Source organism: Bos javanicus, chromosome 20 (genome assembly GCF_032452875.1).
Source record: "Bos javanicus breed banteng chromosome 20, ARS-OSU_banteng_1.0, whole genome shotgun sequence".
Taxonomy (NCBI): domain Eukaryota; kingdom Metazoa; phylum Chordata; class Mammalia; order Artiodactyla; family Bovidae; genus Bos; species Bos javanicus.
The window spans coordinates 51,319,839-51,337,076 of NC_083887.1; the positions used below are offsets into that span (position 1 = coordinate 51,319,839).

At 35.0% G+C, this 17,238-nt stretch overlaps 1 protein-coding gene across 8 annotated transcripts in view; it reads left to right on the plus strand.

Annotated features, from left to right (window-relative positions):
* Positions 1-16,947, plus strand: part of CDH12 (cadherin 12) — a 1,193,543-nt gene extending 1,176,596 nt beyond the window's left edge. For 7 of the 8 annotated variants that reach the window (XM_061393824.1, XM_061393826.1, XM_061393825.1 and 4 more), the window contains 4 exons: positions 3,644-3,765; positions 8,627-8,744; positions 10,921-11,172; positions 14,636-16,947. In XM_061393824.1, coding sequence (XP_061249808.1) covers positions 3,644-3,765; positions 8,627-8,744; positions 10,921-11,172; positions 14,636-15,135 — 992 coding nt within the window. In that variant the 3' untranslated portion in view covers positions 15,136-16,947. The remainder of the gene's footprint in view (positions 1-3,643; positions 3,766-8,626; positions 8,745-10,920; positions 11,173-14,635) is intronic. The other variant, XM_061393829.1, reaches the window with a different exon arrangement.
* Positions 16,948-17,238: the final 291 nt, after the last annotated feature.

Below are 17,238 nucleotides of genomic sequence, written 5' to 3' on the forward strand. Positions count from 1 at the left end.
GTATAGAGTCTTGTGTTGTTGGAAGAGGGTGTTTGTTATTGTTATAAATTGGCGAAGGCAATGGCAACCCACTCCAGTACTCTTGGCTGGAAAATCTCATGGACAGTGGAGCCTGGTAGGCTGCAGTCCATGGGGTCGCTAAGAGTCAGGCTCGACTAAGGAACTTCACTTTCACTTTCATGCATTGGAGAAGGAAATGGCAACCCACTCTAGTATTCTTGCCTGGAGAATCCCAGGGACAGAGGAGCCTAGTGGGCTGCTGTCTATAGGATCGCACAGAGTCGGACATGACTGAAGCGACTTAGCAGCAGCAGCAGCAGCAGCAGCAGTCTATAAATAGTTCTAGACTTTCCCAGTGAAGCCTTGTGGCCATGACTTTTTCTTGGTTTGGAGATTTTTTATTAATGCTTAATTTTTCCCACTTGCCTTAGATCTATTAAGATTTTCTAGTTCATTTTGAGGCTAGTGACAAAGAACTTGCCAGGCAATGGAGAAGACATAAGAGATGTGGGTTTAATTCCTGGGTCGGGAAGATTCCCTGGAGGAGGGCATGGAAACTCACTCCAGTATTCTTGCCTGGAGAATATCAAGGACAGAGGAGCCTGGAGGGCTACAGTGCATAAGGTGTCAGAGTCAAACATGACTGAAGTGACTTAGCACGCACATATGTGACAATATATGTCTTTCTAGGAATTTGTCCAGTTTATCTATGTTGACTGAACTTTTGGAATAAATTTAAAATATTATTTTATAATATGAATTTCACTTATGGTATTTCACTTCTCCTTTATTCTCGATTTTTATAATTTGGCCTTAATCTTTTTTTCTTGGTTTAAGTTGCACTTTAAAATGTTAAGACAGTTCTAATTCAAATTGGCTCAAAAAGTTATCGGATTTGATCAAGATATCATGAAGAATAAAGAAAGATTTAGGAAAACATTCTTGAAGGCCTGAGGGACAAAATAGAATGAGTTAATTATTATCTTAATTGACCACAAAACTATTAATAAGTTGGTTATTCAATATAAGCAATATGAATCAATGATAATGGGAGTTTGAATGGCTTGACTACTGGGAACACAGCAATTAATTGTGTAAGGTTTTGAGTATTTAATATTTACTAAGTTCATATTTGAATTGACTTTATAATTGCTCATTGATAACCAGTTTCTAATATGGAAGGGTTTTGGATAATAATGTTTACGCCAAATCAAGTTTAAAGAAATGTCATCATTGTTGTTTCAAAGATGAGATGAGTCAGAAAAGAAATGTCATTACTTTACCATACCATTTAGTGAATTACATACATAAATCAAAAAAATTTCTATATTACTCTAATAAAAATATTCCCTTGTGAAAAGGTCAATTCTTACATGAATACAGTAGTTGTCAAAGAGAAATGTTGCTGCTTACCTAACCAGATTTACAAATAGAAGGTGACATTTTTAAACCTTTAATCGTAAGAAGTTTTACAAATATACAATAGAAGAGTTATATATTGAAAACTATAAACCCATAACTCATTTTGGACAGTATGAATAACCCATCTTTGATGTTGTTACAGTTTTTCCTCTGTTCTTATTTGGGCATTTATTTTGTAATTGCACGTACCTCTGTGGCACAGTCTGTTGGAGCATTTAGTTGCTAACCAAAAGGTTGGGGGGTTCAAATCCACTCAGGGAAACCTTCCTCTCTGCACCTTTTAAGGAAGTACTCAAAGGGTTTGTGGTTGTTTCTACTCTGCATCCTTTCCATGAAAGGCCAAAAAAGTCTCCTCTACTTCTACCCTCCTGTCCCAAGAATGAGTACAACTAGCAACTGTATCTCTTCAGTTTTCCTTTACTGTGCATGTTATAAAGCCCAGCATCTACTGTTATGTTAGGGACTTCTGTGTTGGCTCAGATGGTAAGGAATCTGCCTGCAATGCAGGAGACCAGGGTTTGATCCCTGGATCAGGAAGATCCCCTGGAGGAGGGCATGGCAACCCACTCCAGTATTCTTGCCTGGAGAATTCCATGGTCAGAGGAGCCTGGCAGGTTATAGAATCCATGGGGTCACAAAATCGAACATGACTAACACACATTTTAATTGCCACAGTGACGCCTAGTCACATTTATTATATAGTGGTTCTAAAAGTGTTATAGTGCACAGGAAAATTTCACACAACAAATTATTTGGCTTTAGCTAAAATACCAAAAACTCAGCTTTGAGAAACACTTTTAATAATAAGATATTACAATAGTGATTATATTTTGAGACACATTACTCATTGGGACAGATGTAAAATCTATGTTTCAGGAGGATAAATATTTAAAACTACCAAAACAGATCTTCTCATGGGTAAAAATCAGTTTAAATTAATAACATGTTTATACATTATAAACACAAGTCAGTATTGTAAATATAATTGGGAGAGGAATCTTGTCCCATCCTCACAGTAACTTATTAAACATTCCATTTCTCCTGCTTTTATGTTATCTGAGCCTGAACTGGTATATGACAATGGATTTCACTTTGTCATATATGAATATGTGAGCATTTCTTAAGCTACTGCTGACAATGCTTTTTATTTTTTTAAATCAGTTTTAGCATAACAGAATATTGTAGGGTTGTCAGAATCCATCATGTGGTAAGATTTATATGCATTCTTTAAAAGCATCCAGACAGAGATCTAAAACAATGCCAATACTGTGAATCTTCAGTGGCATTGCAGATGAAGAATCTAACACAAAGTGGAGTGAACATAATATTTGGATGTCCATAGTCCTGAGTTTGGATATTAACTCCCCATTCCTCTAGATGTGTGACTTTGGACAAGATACTTCAATAACCTGGGGCACTTTATCCATCTGTAAAGTTTCATTAGATAAAATAAATAAATTGAAACATATCCATTATGTTATACCTTATTTGTTGAATTATGCCTGGTCTTCTTCAGCAAAGGACAGAGAAGTTGGTACCATACTGCAGGTTGGGACTAAAACTCGTGATGTGATATTGACAGAGACAGTTTTTCAAAACAATATTTTTAGACACAGTAGGAAGGAAATGCTGTTTACTTTGTCCTTTCTCATCATCAGCAAATAGTTTTAGGGTGCATCCTAACTGTCCATAATCTCTTATTTCTACTTCCCTAAGTTTATTTTAATTTTCATCTATAAAAAAATCATCTCTCCTTCATATTCCTTGTAATTTATCATCTTTTTAGGGGGGATCAGTTTGAGAAAGTTATTTAAATATGTAGATGATACTACTGAATAAAGTCATAGACATACATATAAAAGCATATGTTTTAGTCAATGAAAAATATAACTGTTTAGTGAAGATTGGTCTTGTTAACTCTGGTTTGATGGCTGCACTTTTGATGAAACATGAGCTAAATGGTTGTCCTTAACTTTGGGGATGATTTTCAGGGATAAATTCTTATGTAGTGCACTGCTAGTTCTCTGACAGTGAGACAAGGAGAGTGCCCATATTCATCTTTTTATCATTTATACATGACACAATGCCTCAGTTTCCCATAAAGGAAAGGTCATCTGGATTCCATATGAATGCTGATTTTTAAATGTTAATGATATTCACTATAAAAACAATGATGGATCAGATTTTGTAATCATCTTTTCTCCTTGTATGTTTCAAACAGGTAACCCATTATTAACCAGCAGAGTCAACATATTAATTAATGTCCTAGATGTCAATGAATTTCCTCCAGAAATATCTGTGCCATATGAGACAGCTGTGTGTGAAAATGCCAAACCAGGACAGGTATCTTATCAATGTTGTTATTTAAGATTTTATAAAACCTGCTATATGCATGTGTTTTAGGTTATGAGACCATGCATGCATATAGACATGGATCACATGTCTTCATAAAATAAACCATAAATGGTAGTATATTCTTTTGAATTAATGGCATGTGTTGCATGTGGAATTATTACCACATGGGATAAAAATGATGGCCTAGTGAATATATTCTGTATAACTAACAGTTCTAGGATTGCATATTCTGCTATTTTCTATAGACTATGAAATTTCCAAAACACTTGTGCCTGCAAGTCCAGTAAGCAAAAAACTTTAGACTATAGTCTTCTATGATGTTCCTTACTTTGTTCACATGCTTTTATGAAGGGGAGCATAGATACTCTTAAGCCTATGAAGAATGGAAAACTTTCTCTGGTGGCCTTGAATAGAACACCTGGGTTATTCAAAATATCTGGATTACATTTTCTTACTAAGTATTACTCTGGAGGGAGGTTCTAGTGGGGAGAGCATATGAGGAAGGACCACATGGTGAATGAAAGTTGCTGTCAAAATCCTAGCGTTTATGTAGGTAATGGTGAGTAGCCAGCTTTTCTATAAACACTATTATAAAGGACTTCCCTGGTGGCTCAGATGGTTAAAAATCTGCCTGCAGTGAAAGAGACCTGGGTTCGATCCATGGGTCAGGAAGATTCCCTGGAGAAGGGAATGACTACCCACTCTAGTAATCTTACCTCTGGAATTCCATAGGCAAAGGAGCAACAGTTCATGGGGTTGCAAAGATAGGACACGACTGAGCAACTAACCCTTTCACTTTCGTAAATGAATGAATGGAGATATGATATGATATGATGTAATATGATTAACAATAGGAACCAGGCATGAGCAGATGGTAAGAGTGTGTTATGCAATAAGAATACAATTAATCCAATAATGTGCACCTAGGTTCTGAAAGAAAAATCCATCTATATGCTTTGGTTTGATGTCTATTTTAATTTCTTTTATATATAATAACTATTTAACTACTAATTTAAGTAAATTTGAAGTTTAATTATTACCTGAGGAAATATCTTAATATTTGAAACTATATCTTTATTAAAAATGTCCTTTAATATCTAGTACTTGCTCCCATTTGAGTGTCTTCTACTGCTTCATAGAATATTTCTCGCATGGCTCTAGTCGTGATGTTCACTAGCCTTATATATATTTGATTAATATTAAATACATTTTAAAAGTTATCATTCACACTTGTTTATTCCTAGTGCCTGGTAGCTGTATGAGATGAGTCGCTACAATTTTTTAAAAATACTTTTATTGGAGTATAGTTGGTTTTCAGTATTTAGTTTCAGGTGTACTGAAAATTGAATCAGTTATACATAGATGCATATCCATTCTTTTTCAGACTCTTTTCCCATCTTGGTTATTACAGAATATAGAGTTCCCTGTGCTATAACAATAGTTTAAAAATAAAATAAAATTAGAAAAAAAAACAATAGGTCCTTATTAGTTATATATTTAGATTGTATTTGCTAATTCTAGTTTCCAAGTGGCTACCATTTTTATCAGTGTACATGCAGAGTGTTCCCATCAGTACAGAAACTTCTAGGGCATTGTGTTGCTCTATTACCTCTTTTGATAATTTGGAGACAATTCCCTGGTAGTTCAGATGGTAAAGAATGTGCCTTCACTGCAGACTTGGGTTCAATTCCTGGGTCGAGAAGATCCTCTGGAGAAGGGAATGGCAACTCACTCCAGTATTCTTGCCTGGAGAATTCCATGAACTGAGGAACCTGATGGGCTACAGTCCATGTGGTCATAAAGAGTTGGGTATGACTGAGCAACTAACACATTAATTTCATTAACTTTATTACAGGATGACTTATTTAATCATATGTTCCAAAGTGATAAATTTGCACCTTTAACTTTAAAAAGACATATATATATATATATAAAGTTAATGTTTTATCCCTTTAAATGACGGCAAATTTTTTGCTGGATTTCATTATTTGCAAAGTTATAAGAGGCTTCCCAGGTGATACAGAAGTAAAGAATCCAACTGCCAATGTAAGAGACAAAAGAGACATGGGTTAGATACTTGGGTTGGGAAGATTTCCTGGAGTAGCAAATGGCAACCCACTCCAGTATTCTTGCCTGGAAAACCCCATGGACAGGGAAGTTTGGTCCATGGGGTCTATGATCCATGGGGTGGCAAAAGAGTTTGAAACAACTGAGCGACTGAGCACACAGACAAAAAGTTAAAAGAAGTTTATCAAAATTTGACAACTTAGAAGTATTGACTATTTTCCAGAGCATTCCACCTGCCCCTCAAAGCTAGTCCTTTATTTTTAGGTAATGTGGGACATTGATTATATCATGGCAATCAGAATCATGTAATGCACCAATTGAGAGACTTTTGGAAATAGAACTCTAATGTTTCTATGTTTCTCGAATAAATTAAAAAATTGGGAATAGTAGAAGTTATTAGAGATAACTTTATTTTCGTATACTCAGACAAAGTGGTAAGAAATCTGTGGAATCCCTGAAAGCTCTTTTTCCTAATAATTATAGTCAAGCATTTTGTATTCTTTTGGGCCACTGTGCTTAGTCACTCAGTTGTGCCCAGCTCTTTGCAATCCCATGGACTGCAGCCTGTCAGGCTCCTGTGTCCATGGGAATTCTCTGGGCAAAAATGCTAGAGTGGGTTGCCATGCCCTACTCTAGGGGATCTTCCCAACCCAGGGATGGAACCCAGGTCTCCCACAGTGCAGATGGATTCTTTACCAACTGAGCCACCAGGGAAGCCCTTTTGGCCCACATTTACAAATGAAATATAACCCTGAAATATGAGATATACAGTATATGAGCATTTTCTGCTTTTTACCCCAGCCATCCTAAGGGTCTAGAAACTATGCATAGGAACTATCTTTTTTGGATTATATAATAACTTAATATACATGTATGTATGTATATATGCCTTACCTATCTATCTCTGTGCCTGTTTCTACCTATCAAAAGAAGAGAAAAGATGATTCTACATAAGTCAATAGTGATTTATATGATGAATCAATGCAGTATTGGACCAAGTAGTTCCTTAGGGCAATAACTCCCAAGTGTCAATTCCAGATCATTGCCAGTTTATACCAAAAAGGTCACCTCTGTATGCTATTTTAAAAGATTTTTTTGTTGTGAAGTTGTTTTCTTCATAAATTTTGATGTTGATTTATTATAAAAAAATAATTATGTTAGTTGATAGCAAAGGCAAAACAAAACTTGCAAATTAATTCCCAAATAATTTAAAGAAATTTTATGGATGAGATATAGTGATCTGAGTAAATAGTTTTATTTGAGGAAAATTGAAGCTTTACGGGGTATGCGTGGTAATTATTTGACTAAATTGCCGTATTCCACAACTTGGCCTTTGGTGTTGAATCCATGATACTTCTAAAGGCTAAATAGATCCTGTGTGGCTGAATCACAGTAACACTTGTTGCTGTTTAGTTGCTAAGACATGCCCATATCTGACTCTTTGCAACCTCATGGACTGTAGCCTACTAGGCTACTCTGTTCACGGGATTTCCCAGGCAAGAATACTGGAGTGGGTTGTCATTTCCTTCTCCAGGAAATCTTCCCTACCCGGAGATCAAACCCGTGTCTCCTGCACTGCAGGTGGATGCTTTACCATCTGTGTTACTAGAGAAGCCCACTTTACTCACCTGGAAACCCCCACAGTAAAATAGGCAACTGAGATTATCTTTAGAGATCCCATGATCAAATTAACAATTACCTAGTACTGAACTTGAAATCCCAGTATATATGTTGTGTACTTGTGTGTGGTCCTGTTTGTGCCCAACAAAACACACAGCTATATAGAAGGCAGATAACAGTCATAAGTCTGAGTTTTAACCATGGAATAAAAACAAATAGGGGCAAATAACTCTCATGTTTAGTGGCATCAATCTAAGTGCACAGGATTATTTAAGTCCTTCCTCTGACAAATTCAAATTTAGTCTAAGAATGTGTCACCTGAGCAACATACTGCCTTCCTCTTCTGCACGCTTGTCCTGCAATTTCTTCCTGATGCAACGACATTGCATACATTAATAAATAAATACCTCAAAGCCTTTTCTATTTGTTTATTTATATAGTGAATTATCATTTTCATAGCTTGGCTCTTGAAAGTTAATCACCAAATTCCTAAGGGCATCTCACTGAAGTATTAGAATTTTACCTGTTTAGATATACCACTTTCGGGAGCAATTTAGGAAAATTTTTGAAATGAAGTTGGCCACGATTACTTCTTAAAAAAAAAAAAAAACCTCCAAGAAAACATAATTTATATTCTCACCCACTGGTGGGGTGGGGGGAACATAACAACAAAAACAGATGTACAGCTTCTGCTTCTTTCTCACCATTTTACTTATTTATGAAGATAAAACTCATTCTCACAAACATAATGATACTAATTTTTTTCCTTGAAAGGACTTTTAAATAACCAGAGATTTTGTTTCCAGTAAGTATTTTCATATTTAGGCTAGAAAGCATTTACTTTGTCTAATTTAAAATGCAAGCAAGTACATTTTAATTTATTTTGATTATTAGTGAGAATTTTCAACATTGTTATTCTTTTTAGTTATGTGGGCATCGATTTACAATTATTCCATACCCTGTAATTGTACCTGCCACTATTAATTCTAAATACTTTACTGTTTATAAAAGTATTTGTAAATGATTGGCCCAATGATATAAATTCTAAAAATGTCATTTTTGTTTCCTTGCGTGTTTCATTAAATATATGTATTAGCCTGGCATGTAGAGTTCCCTTTGAAATCAATGACTGATTTCAGGTCTGATCTCAACTTTGTTTCAGATAATTCAGATAGTCAGTGCTGCAGACCGAGATCTTTCACCTGCTGGACAGCAATTCTCCTTTAAATTATCACCTGAAGCTGCCATCAAACCAAATTTTACAGTTCGTGACTTCAGAAGTAAGTTTAACCACATAAAAATTTAGCTTTTATCAGGCAACTTTGTAAAAGAACACAAAGGTATAAATCAATGCTCTTCCTAAAAGTACTCAGCTTCTTAAAATATAGAAATCTATATACGAGAAATACAAAATTTATGACTAACAGTAAAGTCAGTGTTTAATAACCTATATAGACTATATCTAATGAGGCAAGTTACTTCCATTTATAATGGGGGTGATCCCTTAATGAGTCAGACAACTAATATACTGTCCGGGAAATTACTTTTCATCTTTTAAATATATCATTTTTTTACATGCACTGCTCATGCATACAAATAATTGTTTTATTTGTATGACACATGGTATGGTGCAGGCTTTTTAGTGAAAATAATACAAGTTTTCACTGCTACAACCATCACTGTTACTAATTATTTTTTTCCTTTTTACTGTTACTAATATTATTACATCTGCTGTTATTAAAATCACTACAAAAATACAAAGGACACTGGATTAAATACATTAAGGCTGGAAACTGATCAGCTGTTCTGACTTTAGTTAACCTGTCTATAAGCCATTTAAAGAGTTTGTAACTTAAACCCAATGACTTGAGAAGTCTTTGAAAGGTTTACACAAGAGCATTTTAGCAGATCAGAATGGATCCAGTGTAGAAAACAATAGACGAAGACAAGTCTATATTGATACTATTGCATAAAATGGATGAAAGTGTCTTGAATTAGAGGCATGGCTGTGAGGATGGGGGTTAGTGACTTGGGAGATAGAGTACATAAGCTTGATGCTAGATCTCCTAGACTCCATGTAAAAATGATGAGGAATAAAACTAGTAAGACTTGAGACCATTGGCTTGGGCAACTAAGTAGACAGTCATATAATTCAGGAACCAAAGTATTGACTGTTTTCCACCATTTTATATTTGCTGGAGAATCTATATTTGGTTACTCATAATAACATAAATCAGATCATCTTTGCCTCATGATATAGTATATTCTCATGATCTAAACGTATATTTGCCACTCATGCCATTTACCATATCCTCATTTTATCTTGTTATATTTTAAGGGTAATTGGAAGGTTTTTTGGTTTAAATGGATAGACGCTTTTTCGCCTTTATTTTATGAGAGCATTTAAGTTCTACTCTTTTAGCAAATTTCATTAATACAGTACAGTGTTATCAACTACAGTCATTGTACTATAATATAGATCTTCAGACTTTATTCATCTTATAACTGAGAGTTTTTAAGCCTCTTACCAACTTTATCCCATTTCTCCCCACTTCTAGTCTCTGGCAACTATTTTTCTACTTTATATTTCTACGTGTTCTACTTTTCTTTTTTTCCTTAGATTCCCCATGTAAGTTTTATCATGCAGTATTTGTCTTTCTCTGTATTGTCTATTTCATTAGCATAATACCCTCCAGATTCATCCATGTTGTCATAAAAGGCAGGATTCCCTTCCATTTTATGACTGAATAATATTCCATTGTGTGTGTAAAAATGTATATCTATCTATCTATCTATCTATATATATACATATATATCACATTTCTTTATCTGGCAATTGATGGTTATTATGATTCAAACTCCTTACAAATTTTAATGAATCTTGATGATTTAACACATTTTCTTTTCTTTTCCATGTTTCTTATGCTGTTTTAGAAAAGTGAAAATGTATACATATATTCACACATATTTACATATATGTAGCGAGGATATAGAGTTGGGAAAAGTAAAAAATCAGAAATAGTATATTGATATGTGTCATATTTTAAAGACTACATTCTTAGGTAATATTATATACTGATTCATCCTTTATAATCTTTGTTCTCCTAATCATGTAAGAAAGCATACACTGAGGATTGTTTTCTCTGAGATTTTGACATCAGAAAAAAAAAGTGTTTTGATACAACATATTTCTTGTCTTGTAAACAATTTTCTATTCTTTCTCAATAGAAAATTTAATTCTTACGGCAGACAAGATTAATGTTTCTTCTTTTCCAAAGGATTTTCTTTGATTACATCTGATTACATTTTGGCAGCTTTCATAATGATAAAAGAAAGAATTGAAATATGGATGTATTTTACTGACTCAAGAGTTTCCTACCATTTAACAGATACCAACTTGAAGATTTGAAGTGATACTCATAGTAACCATCTTACCATACGTGTTATGTTTTGTAGACAACACAGCTGGAATTGAAACCCGAAGAAATGGATACAGCCGCAGGCAGCAAGAGTTGTATTTCCTCCCCATAGTAATAGAAGACAGCAGTTATCCTGTCCAGAGCAGCACAAACACAATGACTATTCGAGTCTGTCGATGTGACTCTGATGGTACCATCCTGTCTTGTAACGTGGAAGCAATTTTTCTACCTGTAGGACTTAGCACTGGGGCTTTGATTGCAATCCTTCTTTGCATTGTTATACTCTTAGGTTGGTTTCAATATTAATCACGTATTCTCTTTCTCTCCCTTGTCTGTGTATCTCTCTCCTCATTTTACTATGTAAATCAGTGTTTATTCATTGAGTTGCTGCATATAGAAAAAAGGAAGACTATCTATACTGAATTATAGTTTTATTAATTTTCTACTTCCTACCACATGGAAATATACCAATAGAAATAAATATCACCAAAAGTATGTTCAAGCCCTAGGGAATTTTCAAGTATGAACAAACAGTTTGTGGCACTCGGTGCAATGAACTTTTCTATCCCATTTGCAGCAGCAGTTTTAAATTCATGTTTTTACATCCTGGTAATTGTTGTATTGTAGAATCTTTAAAATGACACTAGACAAAGAGTAGTTGTCCAATACTGGTTCAATAAAGAATTAAAGAAAAGAGAAAGCCCAGGAAAGAAGTAAAGACACCTCTGAATTTGTTTTTTTTCTGTCTAAAGTGTGGGCCAGAAGCAATTCTTATTCCACTTTTCTCAGATCTCCTTACATCAAAACTCTCACCATTCCCACTAGGACAGAACAGAATACACTAAAATACCGAGAAGCACAGCAAAGGGAAAGGATTGAAGAAAATGTATTCTGTAACATCTCTGTGAGAATGAAAACCTACTTCAGGGGCTTCCCTCTTCCATCAACTTTGTTCAGCTGACTCTGTTTCATTTATTCATCCTCTACTGGATTCACACAAAAAAAGAGATTTTTTTAAATTTTTATTTTTCCAGTCATTCCTTTAAATGAATATTGCAACAGAGGTACAGTTGGGCTCTGTGGAATCAGCTTATATCCATGCATGTGTATTATTTAACCAAAATATTCTGACAAATGTACATACATACCTTTATCTCTGGGATAGAAAATAAAAATTTAAAGTACTTACTAGGATATGTGGCTTGGACGGTAAAAAATCCACCTGCAATGAGGAAGCCCGGTTTTGATTCCTTGATCAGGAAGGTCTCCTGGAGGAGGGCATGGCAACCCACTCCAGTATTCTTGCCTGAAAAATCCCATAAACAGAGGAGGCTGGTGGGCTAAAGTCCATGGAAGAGTTGTACATGACTGAGGCAACTTAGCACACACATGCTAAGTATTTAGCAAGTGTCCACCTCGCAGCTAGGTGTGAATTGCTGGTACACAGCTATGAATGTTGACACTCAGTCTTGCCATGGGGTCTGCTTACAAATCCATCTATTTGATCTCTGTAGCCAATCTCAGATCCCTTTAGATCATCTTATTCTTAGCCATTTTATATATTTCCTAGGGTGAGTGAAAGCATGAGAATCTTGTGGTGCCCGGTAACTTCTATTTGACTCTCAAGCACATCTAATCAGTGTCTTTTTTAGTCATGGCAACTCTAAAGCCATTTTATACATATGCTGGTCTCTCTATGAGATTTAAACTCTCTCACATACACTTTGGATGAATAAACCATAGTGTTTTCAGTTCTGAGATCTTCATAAAGCCCAGAAGTGAAAAGTGTTGAACATCTCTTCAAAACCCATTGTACAGAAGCTCTACCTTTATCTCCTCTATCTTCCTCCTTAATTTTGGAAGAAAAGGGAATAAACTTGCTTTAATCATCATGTAGTCTCCTACTTTCTAATCCTGTGACAAGATCTTCCTTCCAAACACTGTTGTGTTAAACACATTTGGCTTTAAATCTATTGCCACTGCTATGGAGGAGAGGGGAGAATTATTCCAGGCAAAATTGAGCACTGACTTAATGGTGTGAATCTGTTTATTCACTCATAAAAAATATATATATTGAAACAATGATGACCATAAGTTGATGGGGAAAAAAAGAGATATTCAATGATAAGAGTCTATAAATTAAGTATTTTAAAGTATGATCTTGTTTAAAGAAGGCCAGTTGATTACTAGGCATTTAGTTTGGAGAATATCTTAATATGGTAAGACACAGAATTTAAATAATTTGTGGCCTTGCTTGACATAATTTGGAAAGCTGACTCTTATACTGTATATTCTTTCTCTTTTTCTCTTGTTTAATGCTTTTAAAAGTGAATTTTCTGTGATTTGTATTTATTTCATTAGAAATAAAGCAATGTTAACACAATGTAAATCTAGATATGAATAATATCTAAGTGTCAGTTATGGGCAACAAAATTCAAGTTTTACTGTGTGCTAAATCACTTCAGTCACGTCCAACTCTTTGCCACCCTATAGACTGTAGCCATCCAGGCTCTTCTGTCCATGGAGTTCTCTAGCCAAAAATACTGGAGAGGGTTGCCATGCCCTCCTCTATGGGATCTTCCCAACCCATGGATTGAAATTGGGTCTCTTATGTCTCCTGCATTGGCAGGCAGGTTCTCTTCCACTAGAGCCACCGGGAAGCCCCCCAAGTTTTATTGTGTGTGCTTAGTCATTCATTGAATCTGACTCTTTGCGACCCCATGGACTGTAGCACGCCAGGCTCCTCTGTCCATGGGGATTCTCAAGGTAAGAAAACTGGAGTGGGTTGCCATGCCCTCCTTTAGGGGATCTTCCCAACCCAGGGATCGAACCTGAGTCTCCTGCATTGCAGGCAGATTCTTTACTGTCTGAGCCATCAAGGATGCCCAAGAATGCAGGAGTGGGTAGCCTATCCCTTCTCCAGGAGATCTTCCTGATCCAGGATTCGAACTGGTATCTCTTGAATTGCAGGCTGATTCTTTACTAGATGAGGTACCAAGGAAGACCCAAGTTTTATTACTTCAAGCTATACAATTCTATGTATGATTGGACAAACCATTCTTTTCTTTATTTTTTTCTTTTTTAAATTAATTTTTTATTAGAGTATAGTTGATTTACAGTGCTATGTTAGTTTCAGTATATAGAAAAGTGAAGTGGCATTCATATACATATATCCACTTGTTTTTAGGTTCTTTTCCCATATAGATCATTACAAGATATTGCCTACAGTCCCCTGTGCCACATCATAGGTTCTTATTAATTATCTATTTTATATATAGTAGTGTGTATATGTCAATTTCATCTCCCAATTTCTCTCTTCTGCCTTTCTCCCTTGGTAACCAAAAGTTTGTTTCCTACATCTGTGACTCTATTTCTATTTTGTAAATAGGTCTATTTATACCATTTTTTAAAAATTCAGCATATAAATTATGTTGAATTATTTGCCTTTCTCTGCTTTTTTTAATTTTGTAAAAAATTGCCTGACACTGAGATATTTAAACATATGTCAAATATAAGGCTACCATTATTAGAATTTGTGAGTTTTGCAATATTTTCACTTTAGTTACAATTTAAAACTGAAACTGAATTTAAACAATGAAAATCAGCATAGGTAGGATCCATACAGATTACAATATGTGTACTTTGAAAATAACAGGATGTCATTAAAAAACTCAGCCAGCCCTGATCAATTTAATTTCTTATGGAGAGATGAGCAGACATAGTCTCACTTTGCCATTTTTGTCTTGTTCTAGCCATAGTTGTGCTGTATGTAGCTCTGAGAAGGCAGAAGAAGAAAGACACCTTGATGACCTCTAAGGAAGACATCAGAGACAACGTTATCCATTATGATGATGAAGGAGGTGGGGAGGAGGACACCCAGGCTTTCGACATTGGTGCTCTGAGAAACCCAAAAGTGATAGAAGATAACAAAATTCGCAGGGATATAAAACCAGACTCTCTCTGTTTACCTCGTCAGAGACCACCAGTGGAAGATAACACAGACATAAGGGATTTCATTAATCAAAGGCTACAAGAAAATGATGTGGACCCCACAGCCCCACCATATGATTCACTGGCAACATACGCCTATGAAGGCAGCGGATCAGTAGCCGACTCTCTTAGCTCCATAGAGTCTCTGACCACAGAAGCAGACCAGGACTACAACTACCTGACAGACTGGGGACCCCGCTTTAAAGTCTTGGCAGACATGTTTGGAGAAGAAGAGAGTTATAACCCTGATAAAGTCACTTAGAGGAGAGGCAAAGGTTAAAACACAGCCAACAGAAGAAATTTAAGGGAAAGGAACATAAATAGAAATCACGCACGTGCACATGCACGCGTACACACACACACACACGCACACACATACACACACATAAACACACACACATACACACAGGGCTTTCTAGGACAAGATTCCTTTGATTATCTGGTTTCTAACAAGTTGCTATATTTATCATATTGTCAGTTTTGGTTTTTTCTGCCAACACAAGATAAATCCTCTAGTGTGTACTTGCTTGGTTTTGTTTTGTTCTTTTGGAAACACACTGAGACAAGCTCAGGCCTATTCAATACAATTTACTGACGTGACAACCTAGAACGAAGATAGCTATGTGGCATCACGGTGGAAGAGTGTTAGATTTTTCTTAATTCCACTAAAGTGCCTATTGAAACTCTTATCATTTAAAGCAGTGTAGACTACTCTCTGCTGTGATGGCATTGCAGGATTCAGACATAGAGGACATAAAACAAAGACACTGTCTTTATGTCAAGGAGCAATAGCAACATGCCGACTTCTCATTCCTTTTAAGGAAAGAAGAAGAAAACTTTCTGAACTCCATCTTCTTATAATTAAACTGCTCTTTTTTCTTTTTTTAAATGTATGCCAATATATATTTGTTTTTTCCTACCCTTTCAGAAAATTGAAATAAATGCGATAATAACAAAGTCAATATGTAAGTCCCAAACTTTAAAAGCAATGTTTGATCTTAATATTAGTTCCTATTAAAAGTGTTCATGAAAATGTTAATTGTTTTCCAAAGAAATAAAATTTTTAAAAAGAAAATTAAAAAAAAAAAACTCTTTATAAAAGAAGCCTCAGGCTGAAATTCAGATGAAAATAAATAATTGTTTTGTTTTAATTTTGTGCCAATGCGTGAAAGGTTGGTTTTAACAAATCTTCAGATCACTGCAGTCTTCAGTCATACCAAAAATTTAAGTTGTGTTATTATGAAACATTTTTGGGGAAAATTTCATTGATTTAAACAAGGGAAGAGAAATTTATATACAGTTTCTCAGAGTTTCTTACAAGCTAGTGATTCTTTGATGAGCCAGGAAGATAAAACATTTATCAAATAATGCAGAATGGATTTATAGAATTTCTAAATATATTAATAATTACCAAACAAATGAAACATCAGGAACTTTGAAAAATTCAAACCAAATATAACACCTAAATGTACATTAATGCAAGATCTGGCAGTTGATTTATTTATTTTATTAACATGAATTTCAATTTGGAACATCATTCTATTGGAGCTCAGAGTTACTTCTTTACCCTATTATCTGCAATTCTAATATAAACAATATCATGACTCTCCTTTGTAGAAAACAACTTACTTTTTAGTTTGATGAAGTTTCTCAGAAATACTAGATTTTATAAGCAGACAAGTAAGCTGCACTCATATACTGATACATCACTTTTAAGTGAACTTCACAATATCTAGAAAGGCCCTTAACAAAACAGGTAACTACCTATAAAGTAAGAATATATTTTCTTAATATTATAACTATACAAGTGACTACTGAAATATTAAAACAATATATAGGAAAAATAAAAGTTACTTATGAACCCTTTCTGAAGACATCATCTATATCCAGCTGCGTTTCTGAAATATTTATACGTATTTGTATTGCAAAGTGTGAAAGGAAACATTCACATATGGGGAAAATGGATAGAAATAGAAGTCATGTAGGCAGATTGTATTCAGTCCTATTCATTATTAAATGCTTGCTTCAGAAATAAATATCTGATAGTTATGTTGTGCCAATTTGGCCATCTGAATCTGCATTTCCCGCTGTTCTTTTGGTGTCTCATAACTGCAGACTCTGCTTGCCTTCCTTATCAAGATCAATGGTTCTTCCCCACTTTGATGGCTATACCTTTGTCTCATCGCAGGGAACTGTATTCAGTCTTGATGGAGTGTGATAATTTGCAATATACTTTGCTTTGGGAAGTGTTCATGTAATTTTTTTAAAAAGCTGGTGATTCCATAACTGTTTTGAAGGAAAAAAATATGTCAACTTCTGGGTCTGCCCCAAGCTGGTGATTCCGTAACTATTCTGAAGGAAAAAA